Here is a 17,835-nt window from a genome sequence, read left to right as displayed (position 1 = left end):
GGTGGGGGGGTCAATGCAAATAGTCCGGGTGGCCATTTGATTAATTGTTCAGCAGTCTTATGGCTTGGGGGTAGAAGCTGTTAAGGAGCCTTTTGGACCTAGACTTGGTGCTCCGGTACCACTTGCCGTGCGGTATCAAAGAGAACAGTCTATGACTTGGATGACTGGATTCTTTGACCACTTTTTGGGCCTTCCTCTGACACCGCCTAGTATAGAGGTCCAGGATGGCAGGAAGCTTGGCCCCAGTGATGTACTCGGCCGTACGCACTACCCTCTGTAGTGCCTTACGGTCAGATGCCGAGCAGTTGCCATACCAGGCGGTGATGCAACCGGTCAGGATGCTCTCGATGTATGTAGTTCTGTCCTTGAGATGTTCTGTATTATATAATGTTTCATGTTTTGTGTGGACCCCAGGAAGAGTAGCTGCTGCTTTCGCAACCGCTAATGGAGATCCTAATAAAATACCAAATGCACACACATACATATGCATGCACATACTTTATATGCACACGCGCAAATAAATGTATGTGTACATACTCATAACTATTTGAAACAATAAAACATTTTATGACGGACAGGTGGCTTTCCTTTCAGGTTGGTGATGTAATATCCTGACCTTTTCTTGCTTCCCACAGCACTTTTTCACCTCGTTCGGCGCAAGGGATCGGACATACATGATGATGTTCAGACTATGGCAGAATGCTCTGCTAGAAAAGGTAAGACTGTAACATGTATGACTGTTCACTGTGTATTGTTGCCAATTTAGTCAAAGCTTACCATTTCCCCCTTCTATCACTTCTCCCTCTCTCCTTTCTCCTTTCTCCCTCTCTCCTTTCTCTCTCTCCATCTCGTTCACTCGCTCGCTCTCTCTCGCCATCTCTCTATCTATCTCAGCCCTTGTGTCCCAAAGAGTTGTGGCACTTTGTCCATCAGTGTTATGGTAATGAGCTGGGTCTGACCAGTGACGACGAGGACTACGTGCCGCCAGACGATGACTTCAACACCATGGGGTGAGTTTTGACCCCATAATCTCACACACACACACACCATCCCCCATGACCATGGGTAAAGCGCTGGCACTGTTCCCTGAGCTGATAACCTTGACCTACAGCTGTTGCGCATCCCTGTGGTGTAGGTACTGCGAGGAGCTGCCCGTGGAGGAGAACGACGCCAATGACACTACCACCCTCGCCAAGACGCCAGACGCCAAGGGCGACACCAGCCCCCTGTTGTCCCGCAGAGTCTTCCCCAACAACGCCCTGCCCTGCCCGGGCACCATCGACCCTCTCCTTCCCGTGAGTACCACTGGATATTACACCAATTCTTGCTTCGCATCACCTACAGACAAAACGTTCTAGATTGTTCTAGAGTCAGCAGTTTAGTCAGCTAGCCCACCCCAGACTAGAGCTCTGCTACCCGAGCCTGACGGGCCCTGACACTATACATTGGGTTTCCATCAATAACTAGGGTACGGGAAGGGCTCGGTTATCACTAAATTGATCTCTAACATTTTAAAGTTGAGCCATTTGCTTGTGCTCTGCTGCGCAGTACGGTCATATCTTACCAAGATCAATTTCAACCTCGTTAAATATAAGACCAGAACATTGTCCAAGTCGACAGGAGAGATTATTTCACAGAAAATAATAACGTTCCTTGAATTTTGTCTGAGTTTAGAGTGATGAAATGTAACTAGCTAACAGCTAACTGCTCTCTGTCACATCTCGTGAGCAGCCCAAGACAGAGCCGTTGCTAGGGATACTCACACACAGATTAGCAGAAGAGCGGGAGCAGCGCAGGGAGCGAGGGACAGAGACCAGCAGTTTATGGATACTAACAAAGGAAGGGCCTGGGTAGGGTAGGGCCTGAATGTTGCAGGCATGGGTAGGGCTCAAGCTTAAAATTCATGCCCATGCTGGGCTCTCCCAAGATCACACCAGTGGCATTTCAACCAAAGGTAAATATTATCCCTTGCTGAGCTTTCAGTTTTACAAGTATGTAGGCAGTAGGTAGGGCAGTGATCTGGGTTTATGGTTTGACTTGACCCTTCACTCATGACCCCTCTTCCTTTGTAGTTTGATTTGGCCGCCGTGGACGATTTCCCCCTTTGTCTCCCTGATGGCGAACTCCTGGCCCTCCAGTTGCCGGTGTTGGACAACCGGAGCAGTGGTCACAGCAGTCCCGCCCCCTCGCCCTCGCTGGACTTCAACGACAATGAGGACCTCCCTACTGAGCTCAGCGACTCCTCCGAGACGCACGACGAAGGTTTGGGTCTTTTAAACATGCACACGCATACACCACAAGACATGCCACAAGAGGTCTCTTCACAGTCTCCAAGTCCAGAGCAGACTATGGGAGGCGCACAGTACTACATAGAGCCATGACTACATGGAACTTTATTCCACATCAAGTAACTGATGCAAGCAGTAGAATCAGATTTAAAAACAGATAAAAATACACCTTATGGAACAGCGGGGACTGTGAAGCAACACAAACATAGGCACAGACACATGCATACACACACATGATAGCATACGCACTATACACACATGTACACATGGATTTTGTGTTGTAGATATGTGGTAGTGGAGTAGGGGCCTGAGGGCAAATGTTTTTTAAATTGTATAACTGCCTTAATTTTGCTGGACCCCAGGAAGAGTAATGGGGATCCGTAATAAATACAAATACACGCGCGCTCGCTCGCACACCATGCATGCATACACACTGACTCATTCACTCACACACACACACACACACACACACACACACACACACACACACACACACACACACACACACACACACACACACACACACACACACACACACACACTCACTATTTCACTCACACTCTGTCACTGTCCTATTCATTTATATTAACACACAGCCGTCTCATCCTTTCTCATTCACTCACTCACTTGCTCTCCTTCCTCTGTGTGTGTGCAGCAGGGGAGGTGCAGGCCTTTCATGAAGATCTGAATGGGAAGCAGTACATAAACGAGGTGTACGAGTTCAGCGTTGACAAGATGTACGACATCCTCTTCACCGAGTCCACCTTCATGAGGGACTTCCTAGAGCAGAGACGCTTTTCAGGTGAGACCACAGTACCCAGACCAGTTTGACCTTTTAGATCTTAATGAGTAAGATTAAATGGACAGGGGGGGACCTGATCCTTGTTCAAATACTGTAGAAAGGTGTCTTTCTATCTTTTTTCTCTCCTTCCTTCCTTGAGGTAAATCCTGATCTGACATGGCTGGATTGGGGAAAGTGGAAACCTTGCTTTCGCTTATCTAATAATGCACAGATCAGTATTGAAGGAAGGCAGGAAGGAAGCATTTTGAAAGAATTCAATGTGTCAGACTAAAACCTGGGCAAATGTTAAAGGAGCAAGGACTGATCTTTCTGTCCATCTTCACTCTTCATCTAGACATAGTCTATCACCCCTGGAAGAAAGAGAAAGAGTCAGGCAACCAGACCAGAGAGATCATGTACACCGTCTCCCTCACCAACCCCCTGGCCCCCAAGACAGCCACCGTCACTGAGACTCAGGTGAGTGGAGCCTTCCAGTGGCAATGCAGCTCATAGAAGTTTTAAATAAATAGTTTGTTTTCATGCTTTGTTTGCATTTGACGTAACGTAACTACAGTCACTGTTCAAATGGCGCCAGAGAAGATGGCTGCCGTTTTACAGCCCTCTAACCAATTGTACTATTATGTGTGTTTTTTCGCGTTATTTGTAATTTATTCTGTACATAAGGATATCAGGACAGCGATTACTCACCTCGTATTGGACGAAGATTTTTTCTTCAACAAGTCGGACGCAAAGGATATCCTACAGACACCCGACAAGGCCCAAATCCCCGTCATTCGCAGGAGAAAGAGACGGAGATATCGTGGACGTAGGTCGGGGTGCCTTTTAAGGATCCGACGGCGAGCGAGTAAACTGCCTCTTCCATCAATCCTATTAGCCAATGTTCAATCATTGGAAAATAAATTAGATGACCTAAGATTACGGTTATCCTACCAACGGGACATTAAAAACTGTAATAGCTTATGTTTTACCGAGTCGTGGCTGAACGACGACATGGACAACATACAGCTGACGGGATATACGCTACATCGGCAGGATAGAACGCCTGACTCCGGTAAGACAAGGGGTGGTGGTCTGTGTATATTTGTAAACAACAGCTGGTGCATAAAATCAAATACTAAGGAAGTCTCGAGGTTTTTCTCGCCTGAGGTAGAGTATCTTATGATAAGCTGTAGACCACTATTTACCAAGAGAGTTTTCATCTATATTTTTCATAGCTGTCTATTTACCACCACAAACCAATGCTGGCATTAAGATTGCACTCAATGAGCTGTATAAGGCCATAAGTAAACAGGAAAACGCTCATCCAGAGGCAGCGCTCCTAGTGGCCGGGGACTTTAATGCAGGGAAACTTAAATCCGTTCTACCTAATTTCTACCTGCATGTTAAATGTGCAACCAGAGGAAAAAAAACTCTAGACCACCTTTACTCCACACACAGAGACGCATACAAAGCTCTCCCTCGCCCTCCATTTGGCAAATCTGACCATAACTCTATCCTCCTGATTCCTGCTTATAAGCAAAAACTAAAGCAGGAAGCACCAGTGACTCGGTTAATAAAAAAGTGGTCAGATGACGCAGATGCTAAGCTACAGGACTGTTTTGCTAGCACAGACTGGAACATGTTCCGGGATTCTTCAGATAGCATTGAGCAGTACACCACATCAGTCACTGGCTTCATCAATAAGTGCATCGATGACATCGTCCTCACAGTGACCGTACGTACATACCCCAACCAGAAGCCATGGATTACAGGCAACATCCACACTGAGCTAAAGGGTAGAGCTGCCGCTTTCAAGGAGCGGGACTCTAACCCGGACGCTTATAAGAAATCCCGCTATGCCCTCCGACGAACCATCAAACAGGCAAAGAGTCAATACAGGACTAAGATTGAATCGTACTACACCGGCTCTGACGCTCGTCGGATGTGGCAGGGCTTGAAAACTATTACAGACTACAAAGGGAAGCACAGCCGCGAGCTGCCCAGTGACACAAGCCTACCAGACGAGCTAAACCACTTCTATGCTCGCTTCGAGGCAAGCAATACTGAAGCATGCATGAGAGCACCAGCTGTTCCGGATGACTATGTGATCACGCTCTCCGTAGCCGATGTGAGTAAGACTTTTAAGCAGGTCAACATTCACAAGGCCGCAGGGCCAGACGGATTACCAGGACGTGTACTCCGAGCATGTGCTGACCAACTGGCAAGTGTCTTCACTGATATTTTCAACATGTCCCTGACTGTGTCTGTAGTACCAACATGTTTCAAGCAGACCACCATAGTCTCCGTGCCCAAGGACACTAAGATAACCTGCCTAAATGACTACCGACCCGTAGCACTGACGTCTGTAGCCATGAAGTGCTTTGAAAGGCTGGTCATGGCTCACATCAACACCATTATCCCAGAAACCCTAGACCCACTCCAATTTGCATACCGCCCCAACAGATCCACAGATGACGCAATCTCTATTGCACTCCACACTGCCCTTTCCCACCTGGACAAGAGGAACACCTACGTGAGAATGCTGTTCGTTGACTACAGCTCAGCGTTCAACACCATAGTGCCCTCAAAGCTCATCACTAAGCTAAGGATCCTGGGACTAAACACCTCCCTCTGCAACTGGATCCTGGACTTCCTGACGGGCCACCCCCAGGTGGTAAGGGTAGGTAACAACACATCTGCCACGCTGATCCTCAACACGGGGGCCCCTCCTGTACTCCCTGTTCACCCATGACTGCATGGCCAGGCACGACTCCAACACCATCATTAAGTTTGCTGACGACACAACAGTGGTAGGCCTGATCACAGACAACGATGAGACAGCCTATAGGGAGGAGGTCAGAGACCTGGCCGTGTGGTGCCAGGACAACAACCTCTCCCTCAACGTGACCAAGACAAAGGAGATGATTGTGGACTACAGGAAAAAAAAGAGGACTGAGCATGCCCCCATTCTCATCGACGGGCTGTAATGGAACAGGTTGAGAGCTTCAAGTTCCTTGGTGTCCACATCACCAACAAACTATCATGGTCCAAACACACCAAGACAGTCGTGAAGAGGGCACGACAAAGCCTATTCCCCCTCAGGGGACTGAAAAGATTTGGCATGGGTCTTCAGATCCTTAAAAAGTTATACAGCTGCACCATCGAGAGCATCCTGACTGGTTGCATCACCGCCTGTTATGGCAACTGCTCGGCCTCTACAGAGGGTAGTGCGTACGGCCCAGTACATCACTGGGGCCAAGCTTCTTGCCATCCAGGACCTCTATACCAGGCGGTGTCAGAGGAAGGCCCTCAAAATTGTCAAAGACTCCAGCCACCCTAGTCATAGACTGTTCTCTCTGCTACTGCACGGCAAGCGGTACCAGAGCGCCAATTCTAGGTCCAAAAGGCTTCTCAACAGCTTCTACCCCCACGCCATAAGACTCCTGAACAGCTAATCATGGCTACCCGGACTATATGCACTGCCCCCCCACCCCCACCCCATCTTTTTACGCTGCTGCTACTCTGTTCATTATTTATGCATAGTCACTTTAACTCTACCCACATGTACATATTACCTCAACTAGCCAGTGCCCCCGCATATTGACTCTGCACCGGTACCCCGCTCTATATAGCCTCCCTACTGTTATTTTATTTTACTTCTACTCTTTTTTTATCAACACTTTTTTGTTGTTGTTTTATTTTACTTTTTTTATTAAAAAATTAATGCATTGTTGGTTAAGGGCTGTAAGTAAGCATTTCACGGTAATGTCTACACCTGTTGTATTCGGCGCATGTGGCAAATTTGATTTGATTTGTAATGATCACCTGTGTGTAATGCATTATGAATGCTATTACGGTTACGCATGTATTTACATAGGCTGCATTAGGGAGCCACGGTTTGTTATGAATGCTTATAGCAATAGTCTTATTATTGATTATGGGTTTATCACTTATAGAAGGCACTATGTATAGAAAAAACACCACATTCATTTTCAGATGATAAATAGCTGAAAGTAATTTGCAGCCTTCCAATTGCCAGAATAGGCCTTTTTTTTGTCTGTTAACACAACTGTTCCATATTTGTGTGGTTTAGACACTGTACAAGGCCAGCCAGGAGAGCGAGTGCTACATCATAGACGCTGAGGTGATAGCACACGACGTCCCCTACCATGACTACTTCTACACCCTAAACCGCTACATGCTCACCAGGGTGGCCAAGAATAAGTGTCGGCTAAGGTGAGATAGATTTCCGCTTATATTTCCTGTTTTCCGTCTATACTTCCTATGAGTGGAGACGGGGTGCTCTGTCACCTAGCTGTTCATTGGGCACACTGTAGAAAAAATGTTTTACAAAAACGTTTCTGATTGGACACGTTTAGGTAGTATCTTTCCGTTTCACTCTGTTTAAAAGTGTTTTTTCCCTGCTGAACACAACCTTGATAATGCAGTACTTGACTCATTGGGTGAAATCTATTCTACCCTTATGAAAATACGTCAAATTTAAGGTTGATGCATACAGTTGGCCAAGCAGGTGTAATGACGGTTGAATTATGTGTGTGTGCGTGTGTGTGTATCTGTGTCTGTTGTTTGTCTGTGTGTGTTTGTGCATGTGTGTTGTGTGTGTGTCCTGTAGGGTATCCACAGAGTTGCGCTACAAGAAACAGCCGTGGGGGCTGGTCAAAGGCTTCATCGAAAGGAACTTCTGGAGCGGCCTGGACGAGTACTTCAGACACTTAGGTCAGTTGGACTACAGTTGAATCTAGAATATAACTACAACTCCCAATGGTATGGAGCCTGAGAGAATTCTTGGAGCCTAGGATTTGTTAGCCTGATCCACCATCCTGCCAGCTGTGCTCTCGTTTCACTTCATCAAGAATCCGTGTAGCGAAACAGAATGTAAGCTCGCTAGATCAGGATGGTCATGAGAGGCTAAGGATTTGTATTTCTTCAAACATTTTAAATCAACTGCATGTGTTTTGTATTCTCACTTTAGAAACTGGAATGAGTACTGTTTAGGGACTGCTTAATCAAAGAATGAAGTCATTTACTTTGCTTAAACCTCTAGCTTGCATGCTGGTCTGTTTCTACTTAAGCTGGTGCTTTTATAGTTGCCTTGCCAACAACTCTCAACAAAGAAGTATATAGCAGAAACATACTGGCACCCTGGCTATTGAATCTCTGCATGATTTAGGACACAGCTTCTGAATACCATACAGTGTCATACTGGTTAGGTCCCAAATGGCACCCTATTCCCTATATAGTGCACTACTTTTGACCAGGGCCTTATGGGTCCTGGTCAAAAGTACTACACTATATAGGGAATAGGGTGCCATTTGAGAGAAACTGTGTTACACAGCTTGTGAAATAAGCATGAACCCTTTCCTTTAACTCTTTCCAGAACTGGAGCTGAGTAAAGTGGAGGTGGTCCTGGCTGAGCCCCATAGACAGTCCCCCAAGGCCAGGGCTCTACGGGCAGGGGCGTTGAGGCGACGGAAACGGCCCCTGGTCCACCTGCGGCCCCCCCACATGGACGAGGCCCTCAGCCCCGTCACCACGCCCGAGGACGAGGAGGAGGTCACCCGCCACCATCGCATCAAACACGTGGCAGGTCAGACTGACTGCTGTTGACTGTTTGACTCACAGTATGGTGTACATTTTAGGACACCCTCAAGCCTCAAGCCGCTGTGCTCAATTGCTAATGAGGTTTCAATCATACCTGGGTTCAAACAATATTAAAATTCTTAAGACGCTTGTGATTGCGTTTTCCTGGTACAATGGAACATCTCTCAGAACAATTGCCACAATGTTTGTGTAACACCGCGCTGTAGCGTTTCCTAGCGATAGTTAATCACAAAAACCTGTACTGTACCAGAGTTCTGAAAAACAAAAACTGTTATTACCTGCAACTGTAATGTTTCATTAGGACAGTAATAAAGCATTAGGTATTGCGTGGCTTTTTGTATTGATCCAAAATGGTTGTCTATCTTCCTGCAGGTTCCACTCAGACCAGACACATCCCAGACCATGTCCCGGGGGGCCTAGCGCTCTACAGCGTCTCCAAGCTTCTCCTCATGATCAGCTTTGTGTGAGTGTCTTCCCACCGCCACCCTGGGGGCTGTCACCACGGCAACACCACAGCTGGGTTTTTTTATTCTCTTTCATGCGTTTACTGAGAGGTGCAACCATATAAATAGAATTACTAGAAGCCCCTCAATGTCAATTCTAGTAACTCTAATTCTATGGGTAGAGAACTCTAACTCGCTTCTAGATCCATTGAAGAGCCCATAGATATCTCTGGTCTCTACTTTTCTCAGTTGATTTTGAATGTTTTTGGTGTCATTTATATGTCAAAGTTGCCTGTGGTGACTCATTTGATTAAATCTGTCCACTTCAACACTTCAAATGTCAAAAGGTTAACATTACTGGAGACACCTTTCCGTTTTGAAGACCGCGTCGTATTTGCTAGGAAAGAGTGGTGCTCTTGCTAATTAACTCTTACTGCTTCTACACTCTAGCTAGCTACCGTAACACTAATACTGACGAGGTGTCTCCAGTTGTAATAACATTTTAACATTGTGACGCTCCATGCGTTTCCACTTTCTAGGCATACTGAAACCAAACATTCATTGATAATCTAATATATTTTCCATTTCCCCCTCTCCTACTACTCTAAAGCAGAATGTATGAGAGGGAACATGTAAAACACGGTCTTCTTTCTCTCTTGTCTGGTGGTGTGTGTAATTGTCCTCTCTCTCTCTCTCTCTCTCTCTCTCTCTCTCTTTCCCTGTCTCCATTCATGCATCCTATAGGATCTGTATAAGGTATTCAACTTTTTTCATAACACCATGTTGATTTGTTGATTTGTGTTTGTGTTTGATGGACTTGGTTCATCCCATACATACACTAGACTAGAGTGTTAACACATCATTCCTTTGCAGTAGTTGAAGGCATTCACATTCCAGGGGAATCATGCTATCCTTAGTCTAACATAGACTTATGTAATCTCTTCTCTCTCTCTCTCTACTCTACCTCTCTCTCTACTCTACCGCTCTCTCTCTACTCTACCTCTCTCTCTCTACTCTACCTCTCTCTCTCTACTCGACCTCTCTCTCTACTCGACCTCTCTCTCTCTACTCTACCTCTCTCTCTCTACTCTACCTCTCTCTCTCTACTCTACCTCTCTCTCTCTACTCGACCTCTCTCTCTCTACTCGACCTCTCTCTCTACTCGACCTCTCTCTCTCTACTCTACCTCTCTCTCTCTACTCGACCTCTCTCTCTCTACTCTACCTCTCTCTCTCTACTCTACCTCTCTCTCTCTACTCTACCTCTCTCTCTCTACTCGACCTCTCTCTCTCTACTCTACCTCTCTCTCTCTACTCGACCTCTCTCTCTCTACTCGACCTCTCTCTCTCTACTCTACCTCTCTCTCTCTACTCTACCTCTCTCTCTACTCTACCTCTCTCTCTCTACTCGACCTCTCTCTCTCTACTCTACCTCTCTCTCTCTACTCGACCTCTCTCTCTCTACTCGACCTCTCTCTCTCTACTCGACCTCTCTCTCTCTACTCGACCTCTCTCTCTCTACTCGACCTCTCTCTCTCTACTCGACCTCTCTCTCTCTACTCGACCTCTCTCTCTCTACTCTACCTCTCTCTCTCTACTCTACCTCTCTCTCTCTACTCTACCTCTCTCTCTCTACTCGACCTCTCTCTCTCTACTCGACCTCTCTCTCTCTACTCGACCTCTCTCTCTCTACTCTACCTCTCTCTCTCTACTCTACCTCTCTCTCTCTACTCTACCTCTCTCTCTCTACTCGACCTCTCTCTCTCTACTCGACCTCTCTCTCTCTACTCTACCTCTCTCTCTCTACTCTACCTCTCTCTCTACTCTACCTCTCTCTCTCTACTCGACCTCTCTCTCTACTCGACCTCTCTCTCTACTCTACCTCTCTCTCTACTCTACCTCTCTCTCTCTACTCGACCTCTCTCTCTCTACTCGACCTCTCTCTCTCTACTCGACCTCTCTCTCTCTACTCAACCTCTCTCTCTCTACTCGACCTCTCTCTCTCTACTCTACCTCTCTCTCTCTACTCGACCTCTCTCTCTACTCTACCTCTCTCTCTACTCTACCTCTCTCTCTCTGTCTACTCTCTCTTGCTCTCTCTCTCTACAGCCTAATATTGCTGGTGTTTCTGAACATGATGCTGTTCTATAAGCTGTGGATGCTGGAGTACCACACACAGAGTCTCACCTCATGGCATGGCATACGACCACAAGAAAGGTACTTCACACAAATACACTAAAACCCACTGTGGAATGACTTTGGAATTGTATGTTAGTCAGTTTTAGAGTTGAGAAAGTTTATTAAAGTGTCACTCTACAATATTACTGTAATTGACAAGACAAATTACAGATTAAAAACAGCATTTGTGTGTGTTTGTGTGTTTCTCTCTCTCTCGCAGTAAACTGCCCCAGACCCAGTTGGAGTGGGCCCAGCTCCTGGAGTCGCAGCAGCGTTACCATGATGACGAGCTGCAGAAATGGAAGGAGATCATCAAGTCGTCGGTGATGTTGCTGGATGAGGTGAGGCAGCCAATCAGTAGAATATTGATGACCTTCGTATAACTGACCAATTAGGTCAGAGAAGGATCGTTCATTCACAAACTTTACCATTTGAGAATGTGTGTGTGTCATAGAGGTTGTTCAAACACACATGCAGTACTGCATTCAATGTGACGGCATTCAATGTGTATTCAGTGTGACAGCACAATGTGATGTGAATTTAGGAATGAGTCAACTTGGTTTATGCATGCTAAAAAACTTTAACATTGCACAGACTTCCTATTTACTTCAATACATGATTTTGTGAAGTCGAGCTTGTGAAGTTGAAATGTTTCCTTTGTCCCTCTACAGATGAAGGACTCGTTACTAAACCTGCAGAAGGGCATGGGCTTAAAGAACTATAACTCTGAATCGGAGGAGAAAAGGAGTCGATATCACTGAGAAACAATCCCAAGGCCACCAGCCGGGACGTTATGTGCAATATCTAACCAACCATTCATGGGAAGTCTGGGAAAATAAAAGAAGGATGTTCTATTGCAAGGTGGACAGGGCCGCTCTCCCACCGCCGACCTCTGGCAGGAAGTGACCTCATCACCACCAGGGTCAGAGTGGGACTGCCGCCATCTGCACCGTTGCATAATGGGAAAAGACAGCAGTGCTGTGATGGTCCTTGTTATCTGGGATCCTTGGGACGTCCCTACCCCATTGAAGTTGACATTTTAAATGGTTTAAGGTAAGGGTTAAGGTTAGGTAAATGTTATGGCTAAGGTTAGCGTTAGGGGTTAAAGTTAGGGATTAGGGTAGGGACGACCCAAGGATCCCCGGAGAGCACTAACTGTGCCGTGACCCACCTTGGCCTGAACTCTGAACTTTTTATCACCTCGTTTTCCGAGAATATCGTACTGTAAAGTTTTTGTTTGTTTTTTGGGGCCATGTACGGACATAGAAGGGATGGCGTGGGTGAAAGCATGCAATTTCTTGTCTCCGTCGGAAGAAAAAAAAAGACGTTTCTGGTGGAGATGTGTATTGAAACCTCTGCGTACTCTGTCTCAGGAGAGAGAAAAAAAAGATCCATAGCCTTTTTAGACTGGTTAAGGGGTTACTCCATAGCCTTTTTAGACTGGTAAAGTGGTTAGTCCATAGCCTTTTTAGGAACTCTTGGACAAAGTTGTGGCGCTGCAGTATCCTTTTTTGAACAGACCTTTGGACTCTGGGACCAAGTTACGACCGTCCCGGAACCATAATCAGCGTGCAGTGTTTCAACACAACCAATCATTTCTAGGATAGAACCACAAAGAATCAAAGTATATTATATTATATTATATTATATTATATATATAAAAAATACATACGTCATTATAATACTTTTATTTTTATTTATTTATATATATATATATATTTATATATATAAATATATATATATAAATAAATATATATATATATATATATATATATATATATATATATATATATATATATATATATATATATATATATAAATAAATAAATAAATAAATAAAAATAAAAGTATTATAATGACGTATGTATTTTTTTGTAGATGTCAATTGCAGTCAGAGCACATTTTTACCAGGCTTCCATGGTGTATCAGGGCAGGTTTCCCTGAGAGCTTGTGCCATGGCGTTGTGTTTCTATGTTTGTGTGTTCATGTTCTCTACTGTGTGTAGAGTAGCCCTACCCCTTTGATTTGATTTGTGGACAGGGGAGCTAGCTATAGCTGTTAGCAGCAGTGAGAATGTATTGGTTAACTGGTTGTTAGCATATACGGATGAGAAAGCAGTCTGCTTTTGCAGAGGTACACAGTATGTTCTGATGACGCAACCCTCTTCCATAAACAGGGCATTCTTGGCCCTAGCCAACCCCAAACGTTATCTCAACGTTGTGCTTAGGTTTTATCCAAACACGTCTTCAACCGTGTCCTTCGGGATGATTTGTTTTAGGTTGTGGATACACCTATTCATTGTTGCCAATATTTATGTGTCAGCTTTTATGCTAACATGTATGTTTGTTTTTTTCAATTTGGGCAGTATTCTTGTCATCTTTTATTTGGCCACTTTGTGTTGTATCAATTCATCTGTGGCTGTCCTGTCCTTGGCTTGAACAGAATGTACTCCGAATGTACTCAGTGTAGTCAGAGTGTACTGTATAGGCCTTGGTATGTGCCCTAAGTGATTTTACACATGCAATGGAGCTTGAATGTGTCCCTACCTGCGCTACAATGATCGTTCATGTTTTCCCCCCAGTATTTGTTACAAGCCCAAATACTGTCAGACAGAGAGCATAATGATCAGTGTTATGATAATGTTATGTTATACTATGTCACTCTATGAACTTTAGTGTTCAGCTTTTAACCAGAGAGGGAGTAGACAATATTTTAGGGAGGGTATTTGTTCGTAGATAGGGATACTTTAAGGGATACTGCAGCTGATCCGAAAAACAGCGATTACTACGATGTGTTTGATGATTAAAACTGTGAAATTCCTCATTGAAAAATATGCTTGAAGCTGGAAACAAGAATAATGTAAATTGTACAGTATTCAGATATTTATTGATTTATGTACAGTGTATACGAAAAATGTAAAACAAACGTTTGGGGAAATGTTCAGTGTTCATCCTCTGCAGACCTGTATTCAAATACAATTTGAAATCATTTCAAATATTTAAGCTTTGCTTGATTGAGCTTGCCTGGCTTTGTGGACCCATAGAAAAGTCCTAAAACTACAAACCCCACCCATTTGGCACTCTAGGCAGGCTAATTTAAACGCTCAAAGTATTTGAAAGATTTCAAAAAGTATTTGAACTCGGGTCTGACCTTCTGTATTTCGCTGTGTCTTCCCAAAGATGTCTGCCGTGGGCTATGTCCTGGCATATTGGATGTGTCAAGTTGACACCATCAACCATTCCCACTTTGTTTGTGTCTGTCGATTTGTCTAATGGTTTCTGTTTAGTATCTCTCCCATCTGTCTATGGAAGCATATAGCTATATCTGTTATTTTCATATTGAATTTTGACAGCTATACACTTCCATATTTTCCTGCCACCCATGTATTTATCATTGACAGGACTCTCAAGGATTCTTGTGATGACTTTGGAAACAAATGAAGCCTTGTTGATTCAGCCACTAACTGGTGTGTTTGAGGGATTGGAATGTAGACATACAGCATACAATGCACGGTGTGCAGAAATAACATTTGAGCCAAAAGAATGATGTCAGAGTTGAACAATGTTACGCATTGGGACACAATGCTTTAAGACTTGGGTTGTATTCAGTAGGAAGCAAACGAGCCAAAACAGGGAGGGACCTACCTGAATTTGTCAAATAAGAAACTTTAGTTTTTGTTTTCCTTTGCAAAACATTTTGCCGTGGTGTGCACTAATGAATACAACCCTGGACTCATTAGCATAGCACAGACAGGGGACGGGCACAACTCACGTACAATGACAACGTGATGATTCAGGGCAGATTTATTCTTGAGAGAAAGGGATTACAAGGAGTTGTACTGTACTTTACATTACATTTTTTTTGCCTGTATCTCACCATGGCAATCCTTTCTGTTGACTTGGTGACCCTTAGAAGAGGAGTAGAAAGCGGTCAACCAATGTGAGACGATGTGCAACCAAAATAGTATTTGGAAGGAATAGCAAGGTATTCTGAGGTAATAGTCATTTCTTCTAAATGACTTGGTGACCCTTAAAGAAAACACTATTAATCTAATGCAATACATGTATTTAATGAATTAACTAACATTTCGACAGCAAGCTGCCTTCGTTAATGTTTCTGAAAAACTTAAGAAACCCTTGAGGACCCTTCTATAGAGAATGCATGCTAGCTTCCTGTCCCATTTGATTTCAATCTCAATCTCAGATGTGATCAATGCATGGGTGCTTTATTTTGCAGGAATGCCTCAAATGGCCCAGAGAAATGTACTCTGTTCAAACTACATGAATCTAATATTATTGGTAGTTAAAAGCTTGAGTGTCTGAAATGGTTAAATCATGTTTTTCAATAGAATGGTCAGTAAGCATGTTTGAATGTCTGAGAAAACAAACTAAATATGTTGCACCCAAATAGTAGTGTTCTTCAAAAACTTGAACCTGAAAGCGCTTTACTCATTTGAATGCTCACAAAGCCACAGACCTGTTCCTTTGCCTAATGGCAGAAAATTCTAAATCAATTCTTAACAATACGCACAATATAGAGAATAATGTGTTATATTGAGTATGAGACATAACTACCTAATTGAAAGGATGTATTTTGGAGCTTGTTTGTGGTTACGTTCCATGGTAATCCCAAGAAGCCTTTGCTTGACAACTCAAACTCAATTCTTCCGCTGCTCTGTGTTCGCTACATACTTCAGTCTGAGACTGCCATCGTTGAAGTCGTTTGTGGTGATGTTAAAATGAGGGGTGTTGTACAAAACAGTCATCAGCGATTGGATCATCTCTAACCAATCAGAGTATTTTCAAAACGCCGCTTTACCCACGTGTGTCCTGGCTCTGGCCTAACCTGTCAGTTTCTGGGACCAATCAGAACAGTTAGAATGTGTTTGTGTTCTAGAAATCGTCGGGGAGGTACTCAGATCCAGACTCATTGCGGGGAAGAAACTAATGACCGTGGGCGTGGCATAGCGTTTGGCCGGAGCAAGGAGTTTGGGTAGCCAGGCAAAAGAACCCTGACCTCCAATGCTTTCAGACCCTTCACTTCATTACACACACACACACCTCAGACAGGTGCAATTTCTTCAGAACTTTTTCCATCTCAGAAACACTGTTGTGGCATTGTATCATCTGTGTATCAATACCTGGTGTTTTTTTAAAGCGTTCGGATCTCCAATATATGACTGAAATATTCTGCTGAGGGGAGGATGGCTCATAATAATGGCTGGAATGGAGCAAATGGACTGGCATCAAACACCTGGAAACCATTTATTTGATAAGGTTCCAGTGATTCCGCTCCAGCCATTACCACCAGCCCGTCCTCTCCAGTTAAGATGCCACCAACCTTCTGTGTTATACAGATAATATACTGTATTTATATGTTGTGTATAGTTCCAGTGTACACAGACTAGAGAAACCCATCTGCGCTGGCCGTGGTTTTGGGATAAACGTTGAAAGAAAAAAAGATTCTAAAGGCTTTATCGGTTTGTGGAGGAGTAAAGATGGAGGGAATTAAATAAAGTAATTGAAAATATGTATTTTGTTGCTGACTCATCCCTGCAGCTGTCTGTCCACACCAATGAAATGTGATATTTCAATAAGGGTCAAGCATTTTTCAGTATCCCCTTGAGCAATTTTCACATTGCTTCCAATTGTGTCAGTGCTACATTTGGTCATTCAATTAAATTCATTTATAGTCAATATTGTCATTCATGTTATTTAATCTAAATGATGCAGCCATGTTACTAAGACATTTCTAAATAAGACATGCATTTTATAGCCTTATTAAAATGATGATAGGATAAGGGAGAGGAGGCATTTAGAATGTCAGCTGTTAATCATTGTTCATTTGTGTCCTTGCCCGTTATATCTGAGGTTGTCTAAGGTTATCTGAGGTTGCTTAGCAAATGGCACCCTATTCCCTATATAGTACACTACTTTTGTCCGAAGCCCTAAAAAGACACACTCAGAGACATACTGTACATTACCTACAAAGGGAATAGGGTGCCATTTGCGACACAACTGATTAGGCGAGAGTAGTGGACACTTCAGGCTGCACGTTCCATATAGGCAAATGTTCCAGACACCTAAAGATGTGGGATGAGGACAACAGTTGGTATGTTCACCCGAGCTGTTATGTAGATGTTATGTAGCACTAATGGGATTTAATAGTCTCATCTCCTTTCATCATCACTCTGCAATGATCTGAACACAGATGATATCACTGTAGATGAGCAGAGCATAGTTAGACAATTAAGAGCCCACGTTTCATCTGTGCACGGGCCCAAACGAAAAGGGAGACTGTAGGACTATTAAGATGCTGCACTGTACTCTAGGCTGGGTCTTGCATAGACCTATAGTTCATACCAAAAGAGGGCGTGCGTGCCTGTGTGTGGGAGAGGGAGATTATTTTTTTAAGAGATCATATGCATATGGCCACGAGATAGCGCCTTCCCCTTGTTAGGCTGTAAGGTACACAATCTACAGGCAGGCAGTATGTCTCCAGTAGCCTGCTTATCAGTGAACTTT

At 44.1% G+C, this 17,835-nt stretch overlaps 1 protein-coding gene across 1 annotated transcript in view; it reads left to right on the top strand.

Annotated features, from left to right (window-relative positions):
* The window catches only part of gramd1ba (GRAM domain containing 1Ba), a gene marked incomplete at its 5' end in the record, with an annotated part of 92,160 nt that extends 80,010 nt beyond the window's left edge, over positions 1–12,150 (top strand). Inside the window, 14 exons of the mRNA XM_084177528.1 lie at positions 636–716; positions 895–1,010; positions 1,136–1,295; positions 2,073–2,262; positions 2,944–3,090; positions 3,425–3,546; positions 7,163–7,305; positions 7,703–7,806; positions 8,468–8,677; positions 9,064–9,154; positions 9,879–9,890; positions 11,243–11,350; positions 11,532–11,652; positions 11,983–12,150. Coding sequence (XP_084033654.1) covers positions 636–716; positions 895–1,010; positions 1,136–1,295; positions 2,073–2,262; positions 2,944–3,090; positions 3,425–3,546; positions 7,163–7,305; positions 7,703–7,806; positions 8,468–8,677; positions 9,064–9,154; positions 9,879–9,890; positions 11,243–11,350; positions 11,532–11,652; positions 11,983–12,072 — 1,695 coding nt within the window. The 3' untranslated portion in view covers positions 12,073–12,150. The remainder of the gene's footprint in view (positions 1–635; positions 717–894; positions 1,011–1,135; positions 1,296–2,072; positions 2,263–2,943; positions 3,091–3,424; positions 3,547–7,162; positions 7,306–7,702; positions 7,807–8,467; positions 8,678–9,063; positions 9,155–9,878; positions 9,891–11,242; positions 11,351–11,531; positions 11,653–11,982) is intronic.
* Between the last annotated feature and the right edge of the window lie 5,685 nt (positions 12,151–17,835).

Source organism: Coregonus lavaretus (genome assembly GCF_964263955.1).
Source record: "Coregonus lavaretus genome assembly, chromosome: 15".
Classification (NCBI taxonomy): Eukaryota; Metazoa; Chordata; class Actinopteri; order Salmoniformes; family Salmonidae; genus Coregonus; species Coregonus lavaretus.
The sequence above is the reverse complement of the archived record's forward strand: the minus strand, read 5'-3'. Positions and strand labels throughout refer to the sequence as shown.